The 14449-nt window shown below is 46.6% G+C and overlaps 1 protein-coding gene across 1 annotated transcript; it reads left to right on the forward strand.

The window, feature by feature from the left end:
* Positions 1-11036: 11036 nt before the first annotated feature.
* GPR12 (G protein-coupled receptor 12) lies at positions 11037-12041 on the forward strand. Its single transcript, XM_044442384.1, has one exon. The coding sequence runs from the start codon at positions 11037-11039 to the stop codon at positions 12039-12041; it is 1005 nt and encodes a 334-aa protein (XP_044298319.1).
* Positions 12042-14449: the final 2408 nt, after the last annotated feature.

Consider the following 14449-nt stretch of genomic DNA (forward strand, 5'->3'; position numbering starts at 1 on the left):
AGGCAGAGAGGAAGCAGCCAAGGAGGAGAGAGAGGAATAACCCAAGGAAGGAGAACACAACCACAGCTTCTTCAGCTGTGCCCCAGACAAACCCTGGGTAGGTTGACAAACCATGGGTTAGATAAACCATGGAACAGTTCTGACAGAACCGGGCCATTCCGTCCACGAACAGAGGAAGGTTCCTGCAAGCTGTCACCATCAAACCAGCTATGCCATTGCCCTTGTGGTCCAGGGTTCTTGCTACTGGATGCTAAAGCAGATGCTTTGCTGTTCCTCCTTTCTTTACTTTTGGTTCTTCCCATACGCAGCCAGCTCCACGTGCTTCCTGAGCCTTATTACCCAGATACCAACCTGCCCCAAGTCTCCACATGGTTCCGTAGAACATAGTGATACAGACAGCTGTTGCCATAGAGCTGGTGAGCACATCTTCTGTTGCTGGTGTGGACCCTGCAGACTAATGCTCAAGCATCAGAAACATCCAGAGGGGCCTACAAGCATGGCAAGAACCCTGCCAGATTAGCCCACTGGTCCATCTGACTAAGCTTCAGGCTGTCCACAAAAGACAACAAAATGCCCCTGGGTGCTCCCCAAGCTGGACATGGAGCAACAGCCCTCCTCCACTATTGGTGTTCCAAGGCACGTGACCTGCTGAGCACCAGAACAAAATGCTGAACGACCGTTTTTCTTCAAAAGAATGACGAGAGGGTTCTGAAAGAGAAGGCACATGGATGGCCTATCAACTGTCTTGGGGTAGCTGAGGCACGGTCTCCCCATTTCAGTGTGTCTATATATTATCCAGAAGTGTGTGGCTTGGGTGGGGGAATTGTCCATCTGGTGGTCTGCCTGTAAGATTTTGTACTACAGCGTGCCTTGTGGTCAACGCAGCTTGCCCCTCTTGTTTTGGGGTGGGCATCTTTGGCTGCAAAGCTTTTGCAAGTCACTAGCTGTGTTCACTATGACTTGGAACAGAGCAAAAATGAAGTTTAGCATACAATCAACATTTGGCGGTATTTCAGAGTGCATGTTCCATGTGCTTTCATGTTGAAAAGTCTCAGTTTTGACTTCTGACATTTAACTGGTGGGGATATTTGAAAGGCTTTATTTGTTGGAGGCTTTCCTGGTGAATTTCAAAGCAAAAATGTTCAGGATCAACATGAGGAATTAAACATGGTTGTCTTCCCACTGCAAACCTACTAAAATGAAAAGTGGATGGGTGTTGCACATGTGTGTGTCTGTGAAAGGTGGTGTTAACTAGGAGAATGTAAAGGCATTCATATTACGATAATTTATTTGAGGTCTTTTCCTCAAAATTGTTGCATCTCTAATTTATATAATTGAGTCTATAAAAATAAGTTTTCCCTGTGAAAATGCCTGTGGTGTCTTCTGACATGAGGAACCATTTGCTGAATTGGTTTCTCTACACAAAGCATTTCTTATGTGCTTGTGGTTCTTCATTCACCAGAGTTTGTAAGCCCTCTATACGAGGCTGTTATCCTCTATGCCCTCTTCTGTGCTTTCCAAGGATTTCGGCAGCTTTTTTTAAGAGAAAGGAAAAGGTAATATTATCTGCAAATGGCAGAATGGCCTGGAATGGAAGTGCATGTATTTTTGCCATTCTGCTATAACATGACACCTCCTTGTGGTTGTGTAAGGGAACATGCTGAAATACAGAAAAGGGAAAAACCCCTATATGAGGAGGGAAGCATGCATGTAGGAGCTGAATTTAATCCTGCCAAGAATCTGGAAGTAGCAGCCTCGGTAAAGTGGCATGTTAAAAGTATCATGAAAAGAAGCCCAACATGTCATAAACATTAGTTTTCCTGTAGCAGAAATAGTTATGGCTACTGACATGGCATGGAACACCTTGTCACATATAGAGAAGTGCATCCACCCATTAGCATTAGCGTGCTGTGCCAAGAAGGACACCCTACACTGTGACCTTTAATAACATAAAAGGAAGAGACAACTGAAGAAATGAATGTGGGCAGGCAAGCAATGCCCTCCTACACACAAGGCAGAGGAAGCCAAGTTCAGAAGGAAAACCCACATACCCATTAAAGATTGTATCATTGCTGTTTGCACTATACATCTCCTTCCCCCACTATGATGATTCAAAACATGCTTGTGCTTGTTTGGCTTCAATGTGGGCTGTAAAAAAGCCACGAATCGTGCATTCTAGGAAAGAACACTTCACAGCTCTTGAACAAAGCAACCATGCCTCCACAACAACAATCGCTAAACAAAGATGCAGTTAGGTAATTTTAGACCATGGACTTAATCGTTCTATTGGGTGGGTGGGTGAGAGAACTAGCTGGTTATGTGTATTTCTTCAGTGGGAAGCACATCAGACTTTAATTCACACATACCACACACAATCATCCCATGCTTTACAACTGTTTCTACTTTCCTATATCATACAGGAACAACAAAACTGTATGCCAAGTCTGAGATAGGGGCAGAGGCAGAGAGGCAAAGGCAGAGGCAGGGGTGTGGACCACATGAAGTCACTTACATCATAGAACTATTATGACTACAGGCATAAAAAAGGAATTTGCTTCTGCACCTCTTGCACCTTATCACCTACTGCCGTCTGTGTGGTCAGTTGTCCCCTTGGGTTGGGCATCCTGGACTTTGGTCACAAGGTCCTCTCTCTGCATCATGATAATATGCTACCGGAAGACCAAGGAAGCCCTCAGCATTATAAATCTCCCACTTGTTACTACAGAGATCACTCGCCACTGAGAGATCTTTTTTTTTTTTTTTTTTACTATAGGGATACCAAATATCCCTACCATCAACACACCCACTCTCCACACCAAGATAGCATCAACCTTCTTATTACTGCATTGCATTTATATCCTGCTCCTTACCTCTTTTGTGGAAGCTTGCATAGCTCAATTTTACTCTCACAACAACCACCCGTGGAGGAAGGATAGGCTGAGAAAAAGTGACAGGTCCAGAATCATCCAGGGAGCTTCCTGGCCAAGTAGGAACTAGAACCCGGCCCTCCCAGATCCCTAGTCCAACACTCTAAGCACTCATGACATACTGGTTCTCAGTGCTTATGGTACTGAAACTGTTGGAAATCTCCAGGCTCTCCCAGGACACCTGACAATGAGGCTTTCCCCGCAATCCTCCTCTGGCAAACGTCTGCCAGGATGTCATCCTAAAAACTATCAATCCCTCCGGCAGCTACACAACGCCTGTCACCAAGTGTCTCTCCCTCCTGCCAATGACCCCTCCAAAGCACAGGAGCATCATTGCTCTGATATATGCTCCATTTTATCCATCCAAGCCTCAACCTCTTCTCTAGATACCATGGTGGGTGCTCAGAACCCTCTGTTCCCTCTGGGACAACATCACACTTTCTGCTGAACAGTTCTTAAGGATAGCGAAGTCCCTCCACTTCAGAGTCAAGCCTCCATTGCTGACCTGTTGCTCAGCCTGACCTGACCTCATATACAGGTCCACACAGCACCACCAGTCCCTATCCCAGAGCTTCCTACCTTTCTTCATCTAATTAAACACTCATGGGAAAAGCCCTCCTGCTTACCATAAACACCTTGTAAAATAAATCCTTGACAGAGTCCAAAACAAAAACTCTGCTTTCCTGCTCAGAGATCTTTGCCCCACCTCATTAACAGTCAAGGCACTGCAATCAAAATCCACCCACAAAATCCACTCCTCCCTCAGAACAGCGAACTACTGCTTGCCAGGGCAAGACTAATTCTTAGAGCACCTAACCACTGCATGGCAGCCCACCAGCAAGTTCTATGGGACACAGCAGTATCATTCTTCAGTCACCCAGCTAAGGAACATCTGGTCTAGCAGAAGACACACGGTTCACTCACTCTGCAGGCAGAAAGCTACTTTCTTCTTCCATGGTCAGACGGTTCCTTCCTCCCCAAAGTCAAATCTCCTTCCCATCTATCCCAGGATACAGAACTCCCAATCTTCCTTCCTCAACCCACTTCCCCTACAGAGTGCAAGCTCTGCTCAATTGACCTTAGATGGGCTCCAGTGTTCCATGTTTCCTGAACAACATCCTTCAGGAAAACACCTGGCTTTCATGGACCACTCTGGTCCCAACTGGTATCATCACAATGTCTGGTTCAGTGGCTATTTTCCACTAGATACTTCATGTACCAAGTAGTACACCACCCACCTCCTATAATACTCATATGAAGCCATTTAACCAGGGCTGCACCAGCATCAGCCGCTTTCCTCGGAAGTCTCCCATGCCCACAACTCTCAGTGCAGCCACCTGCATTCAACTGGCCACATGCCTGAAGTGCTGCTGTCTCAACATCAGAGCTTGCAGTAAAGCAGCATCGACGGGAGGTCCTCTCTTCCATTATGGCATGACATCTCCCTCCTCCTCTAAGTTTCTGTTCTCTGCTATCCACCCTTATCCGTGAATTAGTCACCACAAAGAAGGTGGCAGCCTAAGAACTAAGAGGGGAGGCGGGAACCACACCCTGAGTGTCCGCAGAGAAAGTAGGCAGGACTCCAGCCTAATGCATGTTTCCCTGTGGAATGTTCTGAATTAATTGTTCTTCACATCTTCTGCACATGGGGGGGGGGGGGCGGCGCAGGCGACCACCCAGCCACAGTTACAGGTAAGCAGCCATCATAAGCAAAGGGACTTTGAAAGACACAGAAGGAGCTGAGGCTTTGAACAGCTACTGCCTGTCCAATTACAATGCTACAAGGCTGGAGGGATGAATATTTGACTCAGGACAACATGGTTTCATATGGAATCCAAAGATCATTCTGGCTGAGAGTGTGAGGCATTTTGGGCTCGAAACCACCAGAAAATGGCACGCTGGGTCACTTCCATGACTTGCATGTGTGGCAAGACAGGAGCAAACATCTTGCCAGGATCCTTGTACAAGACCACATCTCACTTGGGTACATTATCATAACCAGAGGATGAGTGTGAAAATCTGTGTTGGAAAATCCAGGCTAGGTGCACCAAAATGATTTCCCCTGAGAGAAATCCATCTGTTTTACACACAGAGAGAGGTTCTGATATTTGCAGACAAAAAGGAAATGCTCAGGCTTCCCTACTCCCTTCTGCATGGTTAATATATACAGGAATGATTAAAAAGTATGCTGATGTGCTCTCACATAGCAGATGTCAAAGGTTTTGCTGTATTGCAAGGCATAAAATCTGTACCCTGCTACTGCTGGTGGGCATGCATTTTACATGAATGCAGATTGCTGCACCACAGATTCCCCATGACTTTTATTTCTGATTGCTTTTGTTCCGGTGAGAGGGGGCTCTGCAGTTCAGTGCTTAACCTAGAAATATGGTTTTTTACTATGTGTAAAATCCCTTGGCATGTTGCTCCGAAACTTGTTCTGATTTCCCCGATGAACCATTTTCTACCAACCAAACAAGTGAAATGTAACAGCACATGGAACAGAGACATGTTGCTTCCAAAATAAAAGGCGCACAGCTCATTGCTATGCACACTGATAAATTTGTGGATTTGCTCCCCTTCCTCCCTCCAGCCCCAGAATACTAAATGAACCATTTGAAAACTGCTAAGGAAAGTTACACAAAAGTTGCTATGATATATACATTTCATGGAGGCATTACCAGAATTCTGGGCTAAATAGGTGCATACAGAGTGCTTGGAATGGAGAGAATGTATAGCAAGCCTTTAGGGGGAAACCGTTTTCAAAATACATGGCACCACTACAGCAGGTGAATAGCATCGCAATGTATCAAAATAATTGCAACAGAGCCTCTGAGACTGTACCGCAGCAACCATGAAAACAATGGTACCCCAAAACGCCTTTCTCCTGGCACTCAATCTATTTCAACACCTGACAATATGTCATGAATGGAGGAGTCCCATACGTGACACATTGGGTCAAGATCTCCATTTTGCTCCTCCTGCATTTGAATCTACTCCTGGGTCCCCAGGTCAAAACTCTAAGCACCACACCACACTCATTCTCAGATTTAAAGAGTTGCTGTGATTATTAAAGGAGCAATTCCTCATTTATGGCACCATGGGGGAGAACAGGATGTACCTAAGTAACAAAAACAGGGTTGGATCCAGCTTTGGTCACGCTTAGAGAAGGCCCATTGAGGGACTTCAGTTCAGCTCAAGTATGACAGATCTGGCTCCAACTTAGAGGCCAGATTGCATGATTGCGGAGGGGAAAGTAAGCCATGCTGGCTGATCCACCACCCTGGCCAGGTGCTGTGGGCATGCCATGGGATGTGCAGAATTACCTTCAGCAGCACAGCTTGCCATGACCAAAGAGAGACATTACCAACAGGAAAAGACCCCACAGTGGCTTCCTTTCCCTGCCCCCATGCATGCTTAGAATGATTTGCCTAATTACATGCATGCTGCTTCATTCCTGTGTCATCCAAAAATGGCAAGGTGGCTTTGAAACCACCTCAAACCATGGCTTGTTGTAGGGTTCTGGGATGGTTTCGAAGACCTTCCCCCCCGCCCCCCCCCCCACACACACTACATGCCTTGCCAGGTTCAGATGACATGGGAAGCCACACAGGTAAGTAGAGAAGTTGGACAGAGTACACCAGCATGCATAAAAGCTGGGGAAAGAAGCCACCATGGCTTCTTCTCTTGCTGTCTATTTAAACCCAGGACGTGCCTTGTGAACTTGGCCAAACTGGCTTGGTGCCATGGATAACAAGTCACCCATAACCCTACAGCAGCTATACGTGCAGGGCAGCTTGCTTCCTTGGCAGCAAGCCACTCTGACCACCTTTGCCTGACATAATAAACCACACCATAGAGGATAATTGTACAGATCCCCTGTCACACATGGCTGAACTGCACATGGAGGGCACGGGAAATAAGCCACCCAGAAATATTTCCCCCTCTGTGATTGTGCAAAACTACAGTAAAGATTAATTCAGTGTACTATCTGGTTTGTTTTATTCGGTGGCTTCTTCTTTTAATACTTGTTTGCACACCAAATATTCAGTTAAACATTTTTCAACTAAATTTTGTGCAGTGAGTGTTTTCTGAAAAGCATGCATTTTGAAACTGTAAAATAGTATATCTTAATATGAATCAAGATTTCTAAAATAGTGACATACCATACATAATCCTGGATCACAGTTTATTACAGATGCAAATATCCTGGCTGTCTGTTCAAAGCCAGACAGCCTCTGCACAGAACCACATACACAAATTTTTAACTTAATTCCCTAGCTGGAGTAGGTGGGGACATGAAAGTTGGGCAAGAATGAGCCAACACATTCTTATCAGTTCACTGATAACTGAAAACATCTTATCCACATTCTTTGTTGATACTAACTGATATTTAGTACAAGATTTTAGGCCAGGGGTAAGAAACCTTTTTATTTAAGCGGCATTTTAACTGTTAATATTATTGGATTTTATCTGGCCAGGGTGGCTTATTTTATATTGTATACTTGTATTTTTAATTTAATGTTTATATTTTTAATTTAATATTATAATTATTTTAATTTATTGTTGTAAGCCGCCCCGAGGCTTTGGCGAATGGGGCGCCATAAAAATGTTTTAATAAATAAATAAATAAAACCTCAGGCCTGGGAGGGCCAAATCCAACCTTTTGGGGTCCCAATTTAGCTGTTCAGGTTTCCCTAGACAACCTTGTCCCATTTCCCTCACCCCATCCTTTTCCTTCAACTGCCAATCTGTTGGTCTTGTCATGCTGGAATGCTCTTACCCCTTCTAAAAGCATCACATCGTTCTCCGCAAGCTTTGTTGCTGGTATCAAAAGCATGAAGTTTAAACAGGCCTGGTGTTTTGGGAAGGCAGGCCCTCTCTCCTGCCAGGTTCTGTGGAACTGAATATGACTGTGACTGCCCTGATGTGGCCCTTTTAAAATCTCTGCTCCAGGCTAAACACACCCAGCTCCTGCAACCTTTCCTCAGGCACTCGATCAACTGATTGTACAGACTGACCCTAGTCCAAGCGGATCTCCCTCCAGCTTAACGCAATGCCAGCACCCCCTGCTAAGGAGCATTCTGAGTGACATCCTTGCCTACATCCCAATTTGGAGCTAGAGGTGCTGAGGAAGCACCATAAGACATGTCCATGCTATAAACATCTTATGATCACCATCATTTCCTGCCTTTTTGCCTCTTGCAAGGAACCCCAGGTGACTTACAGGTCCCTTTCCTCTCTCCATGCCATCCTCACAATACCCGTTAGGCAGCGAATAACTGGCCCAGAGTGACAAAGTGAGCTTCGTGGCTAAGGCGGGATTAGAAATTGGCTTTCCCAAGTCCCAGTCCAGCATTCTAACTCTCAGGCCACACTGGCTTGTTGTGATTTCCCCAAAAAGGAGTCTGGGCAATGCAGGACGATGATCCCAGGGATGATAGCAGTGCAAATGATCTTTTTCCAAAGATCCTCACGAAGGACCATAGTTCTAGAGTTCCCTGGAGAGAGAGGGTGACTATTAAATCCGTTTGAAGTCTGGTGTATAGATATAGAACCAATGTACACTGTGCTTTCTTAGTACATTGGCTCAGATTTCTAATGGTAATGCAGACACAACCTGGAGGTAGACCCAGGAGTCTGCAGCCTCTGGCCTTTACCCACCTTAGACTGGAAGGCTTAAATCATAGCTAAACTCTACTTTAATGTACTCTGTATATTCTCTGCTTAGCACTAATTTCCTTTTCTATCTATTCTTACATTTATATCCCAACTTTTTCCTCTCTATAAGAACCAAAGGAGCCTGTAAGACCCTCCTCTCCACTTTGTCCTCACAGCCTGTGAAGTCGGTGGGCTGAACGACCAGTGTGAGCTTCGTGGCAGAGTTGGGACTAGAAGCACTGTCCCAGCCCAGCTTAACTATTGCATCACTCTCATTCACGTATGCTGCAAGCACATGCAAAACCCACTTAGAGTAGGACTCACTGAATTCAATGGGACTTAAACACGCACAGGACTATGGTGTTAGTTGCATACTATGGTTGTGACCCTGCCTAGGTGGAACACAAGCTCCCTAGACACAGAGAAGAAGGAAAAAGGATACCTGCTTTCCACCTGGAAGGCACTGGTGTCCTCTTTGCACCCCTGCCAATTCACATTTCTGTGAATTGGCCACCTTTCCTTCTAATTTCAGGTAGATGTATGTATGACAGTATCTCGGTTTTCCCTCAACTTGCTGCCCTCCAGACATTTTGAACTTCACCCCTCCCCAGACTTAGCCAGCATGGCGAATCATCAAGGATGATGGGAAGTGTAGTCCACAACATCAGGAAGGCACCCGACTGGGAAAGGCAGCTTAGATAGTCATTCCACTTTCTCTCTTATCTTCCCCCTCCCTGCATTTTAATACTTGGTTTTCCCTCTTGCCTGACAAAGCATTCTGAAGCACTATAAAGCTAGCACACGGTTTTGTGCCGTTCAGACGGCCCGATGAAGGGGTTCTCTTCCAATATGGCCATAGGAACAGGAAAAGCTGCGGGCCATGAGCAAAGCGGAATGGCAGGGAGGCACTCAGCCTATGCCCAGAGGCTCTCGGGCAGACCCCGTGAGCCGAGGCGGGCAGGGCAAAGAGGCCCGGCTTTGGAGAGGGTCCTGCGGCGGGAAGAGGGCGCGTGAGCCGAGCAGGAGAGACTCGGGCGGCGGCGGGGAAAGGGGCGGGGCATGCCGAGCTCCGAGGGCGCGGCGAGGCGCGCGGCTCCCGGAGGCGCCCTCGCGGGCTGGCGGGCGCGGGGCGGGCGCGGGGCGGGCGCAGCCAGACAGCCTCCGAGCGGCGCTTCGGGCGGCCGCGGCGCGTGCGCACCAGCGCGCAGCAGGTGTTTCCCCGCCGCCGCCGCCGCCGCCGTCGCATCGCCCCGCGCGCGCCGAACCGCGCCAGCCTCGCTCTCCTGCCGCGCGGGCTCACGTGGCTGCAAGCTCGGCGGCGCCTCACCGCGCCCGCTGGCCGTCCTCCTCCTCCTCCTCCTCCTCCGCCGCCGCCGCCGCGCGCGCGCTTGCGCCCGCCGCGAGATGCAGCACGGAGGAGAGGGGCAGCTCTCACCTGCGCGCCTGTTCTGCAAAGCCCCAACCTGGAGCGGCCGCCGCGACGGCTGCCCGTGCCCCTGTGCCTGCGCCGTGCAAACAATGAGCCTGCAAGCGGCGGCGGCGGCGGCGGCGGCGCTAGCCAGGCTTGCAGCATAGAAAGGAAGCGGGCATCCTCCTCCTCCTCCTCTCCTCCTCCTCCTCCTCCAGAGGAGAAGCCAAGGTGATCACCGTTCGAAGGGCTCGTCCCGCTGTCGCGATCGTCTCTGCGCCTCTCCATCCGTCTCCTCCGTGCGTCTGGCTGGGATGGGGGTGGGGACGGTTATGCAGAGAGAGACCCTCGCCCTGCATGACACCCCCCGTTTTCACCTGCCCCCTGCAGGATTGCTGCTAATTGGGGGCCGCTGCTGCTGCATTGTCCGCAAGAAAGACCCCTCCAGCTTCCGATTCTGAGCGGGTGTTGCTCTCATTCCAGTACTTTTTCTCTCCTCTCTTAATCGAGGTCAGAAAGAAAAACAAAAGGCCATCCTGATAAGCTTCTATATGCCTGTTTTTGGGGGGGGGGGTCATCAGTTTAATTAATCGTATCTGCTCGGGAATGCTGGATGAAGCCTGGATGCATCAAGCACCGTGCCGCTTCGAGCCTTGGAACTCGGTGTGTGCGTCCGTGTTGGATGTTTGTGTGCATATATATTTTTAAATCCGTCTTTCACATTGTTCCAGCTCTTCCATGGCATTTTAATCATGAGAGCAGCAGGACCTGGAAACGCCAGAGGAAAGCGTTGCTCCTGCCTTCTTTTTCTTTTTCCTTTTTAAAATTGTTTAAGACAGAAGAGGGCAGGTTTAAATTCGGAGCTTCCTCTTGTCGTCATCTTTTGTACAGTCATGTTTATGTAACGGATGCCTACTGGTTTATTTAGACATATAAGGTGTGTGTTGCATGTTCCCCAGTTGTGCTGCTGACTGTTGCCTCGAAGATTAAAATAATTTCTTTCTTCTTTTAATGTTTTATTGTTGAAGAAGACGGGTATAAATATGAATGAAGACCTGACAGTTAATGTAACGTGGCTGCCTCAAGATCATTTTGACACCAGTCCGACAGAGAATGCTTCCGTTCCGGTCTCCTCCCTGATACCTGTCAGTGACCCAGAGCCAGAGTTTATTGTAAACCCTTGGGATATTGTCTTGTGTACTTCAGGAACCCTTATCTCCTGTGAAAATGCAGTTGTGGTCCTTATTATCTTCCACAATCCTAGTCTTCGTGCTCCAATGTTCCTCCTGATAGGTAGCCTGGCCTTGGCAGACCTCTTAGCAGGGATTGGATTGATCTTTAATTTCATTTTCGCCTATCTTCTCCAGTCAGAATCCACCAAGCTGGTCACCATCGGACTAATTGTTGCCTCTTTCTGTGCCTCCATCTGCAGTTTACTGGCTATCACGGTGGACCGATATCTCTCTCTGTATTATGCTTTGACTTATAATTCGGACAGGACTGTCACTTTTACCTATATCATGTTAATTTTGCTCTGGGGAGCCTCAATCTGTATTGGACTGCTGCCTGTCATGGGCTGGAACTGCCTCCAAGATGAATCCACCTGCAGTGTTATCAGGCCCCTCACTAAAAATAATGCAGCTGTCCTCTCTGTCTCCTTCTTGCTTATGTTTGCTCTCATGCTACAGCTGTACATTCAGATCTGTAAAATCGTCATGCGCCATGCCCATCAGATTGCCTTGCAACACCACTTTCTGGCCACGTCTCACTATGTGACAACCCGAAAAGGAGTTTCGACTCTAGCCATTATCCTGGGAACCTTTGCTGCCTGCTGGATGCCTTTCACACTCTATTCTTTAATAGCCGACTACACCTATCCGTCTATATATACCTATGCTACCCTCCTTCCAGCCACATACAATTCCATCATCAACCCTGTAATATACGCTTTCCGAAACCAAGAAATACAAAAGGCACTTTGGCTCATCTGCTGCGGCTGCATCCCTTCAAATCTTTCTGCAAGAGCACGCTCACCCAGTGATGTTTGACTAACAGAGAGAGGATGGTTTTTGTTGGATTGATTGTTTGTTTATAGCATTGTGTTCTATGGCTCTGTTGCTTTCATTATGTTGTACATAACAGGTTTGCATTCAAGCCGCAGGGAGTATTAACCTTTCCAAAGGAAAAATCCCATTGACCAAAAGAAACTGTGTCATGTAATTTCAGGAACATTCCTGGAAGCACTGTTACTTTCCTGCCAACTTTAAGGCTGCAATTCTATACACTCCTCTCTCTCTCTCTCTCTCTCCCCCCCTTATTCACTTATAATACCCATATACTGCTTCTTATTTGAAAGAAATCCTGAGGCAATTTATAAAGAATAAAACTGTACAAAACCAATAAGCACTCCACATATAGAAACAAATGCATGCATACCCATCAGGTATGCATGAGATTGGTACAAAGATAGCTCATGGTTGGATGAAAGCCAAGGTAAATAGATATATTTTCAATAAACACCTGAGAGACACCAGCATTGAGGCTTGATGTAACTCACGGGAGAGATCACTCCACAAGGTGCCTGCCACTGCAGTGGAAGCTCACCTCCGTACGCCACTAAACAGAAATCTGTAGGCAACAGGGTCTCCTTAAAGGTCCTTAAAGATCATCATGGCCCAAGAGGTTGGGCATGGTGAGTTAACCTGGTTCTGAGCTGTATAGCACTTTGCACACTAGTGCCAACACCTTAAATTTAGTTGCATAGCAGTTGGTAGACAATGCAGCTTGCTTAACAGAGTTGTGATGTTTGTGTGGTAAGGCAGCCCGTTGCCTATCCCATTACACTTGGTGGAGTTCTACGTAGAGCTGTGTGGGATTGCCTTGTGAGTGTTACTCAAATCCTGCTTTTCTTGTGTAACAAGACCAGTCCCTTTTAACCTACGGTTTATCCCAGGCTTCATCCTTCCTTTAAAGGAGGGACTGGCTCTGTCAATTGAAAGGGACACATGTGTAGATAGGATTTCTCCATCTGCATGAATGGAGAATCTACTAGCACAGGAGTTATCTGTGTATGTTGGAAGGGTGCACAACTTCCCTCCCTCCCTCCCTCCCTCCCTGAACAGATCCACTGACATTAAAATCACTGCTGTTCCAGAGTGACTTGTTACAAGTGGGTTGTAAATCAGTCCCTCTCTGATAGGATCATTTCTGATGTACTTTAAGACTTGCATTTTAGGACATGTTCAAGCAGACTTGAAGAAGAGCTGTACAAGCAAGAGATAGCTGTGTCCTTGCAGCGAGCAAAAGCTTGATTCTCTAGCAGCTCCTGCTAGCACAACCAGTGGCCAGGAATGTGAACAAAAACCAGGTGACCCAGCCTCTACCCGTTTGCAACTAGTCACATAAGGCCTCGGATGATGATGCGTGCTCCCATCTAGACTGCCAGATGAACAGGGATGCAGAAGCTCGTCCATGCAGTCCAGTGTGCATAGGCCTACACAGGAAGACGGGCATTCCAGTGTAGAAAGGCATACAGACGTAACTTCTGATTGTCGTGCTTCTTCCAGACTCACAGAAATCATGCAACGGAGTTGCTTTAAGTATATTATCAGGTGCTGGCCTGATGTTGCTGCTCTTCAGGTCCCACCATCTTTGCATATTGACCATGCTGGCTGGGGATGATGGGTGTTAGTAGTCCAAGAAGATCGAGAAGGCTACATGTTCCCCATCCTGCTATGTGTAGTTTCCCATAATTTCACTCTATAGGCAAAAAAAAGAAGAAAAAAAAGCCACTTTCAGCATTGTTTACATCATTGAGTCGAATAAAGCTGCATGATTTTTTTCCTTTTTTGTAAAACTATCTTTTTCAGTTTTGCTAAAAGGAGTGAACATCAATCATAACACCATTTATATAAATGTACGTCAGACTGTAAATCCAAGTCAAATCTTTAATAGCCCTGATAGTACTGTGTACTTTGGTGTTTATGATTATATTTTCTAAAAGCAACTAATTTTGCAATAAATAAGATTGTTATGCAGTAATAAAGCTCAGAATGTTTAGTTTTTGAAACAGGTTAAATTTTTCAGGCAGCCTTGGAGTTAGCCACTACCCTGCTCAATCTATAACCATTCCTTCTGGTTGTGTAGTTTCAGCTTGCCAAAACACCTACTCAACCTACACTGAAATATACAAAGGCAGATAGACATACTGTTGAATTTAGTTTTGGTGGGCAACTATTTTTTTTAATAATCATTGGCAAGGCTGCAGGAATAATTTAATGAAATAAGCTACTTAAATTTATCTCCAATGGTGACATGAAACTGTTCTGTAAGATATGACGCTGATGTGTGTTTTGTGGCATTCTTTTTGTTCTGTTTGCCCTCAGATTCTGAAGTTTGCAATTTTCAGGTTGGAGCACGATATAATTCTACATACTGAAATGCACATGGAACATGG

Source organism: Varanus komodoensis, unplaced genomic scaffold, assembly GCF_004798865.1.
Source record: "Varanus komodoensis strain SLA01 unplaced genomic scaffold, ASM479886v1 scaffold4, whole genome shotgun sequence".
NCBI classification, from domain to species: Eukaryota; Metazoa; Chordata; class Lepidosauria; order Squamata; family Varanidae; genus Varanus; species Varanus komodoensis.

What these genes read in the sequence shown, in the direction of transcription:
- GPR12 (XM_044442384.1), top strand. Translation starts at nt 11,037, where the DNA reads ATGAATGAAGACCTGACAGTTAATGTAACGTGGCTGCCTCAAGATCAT.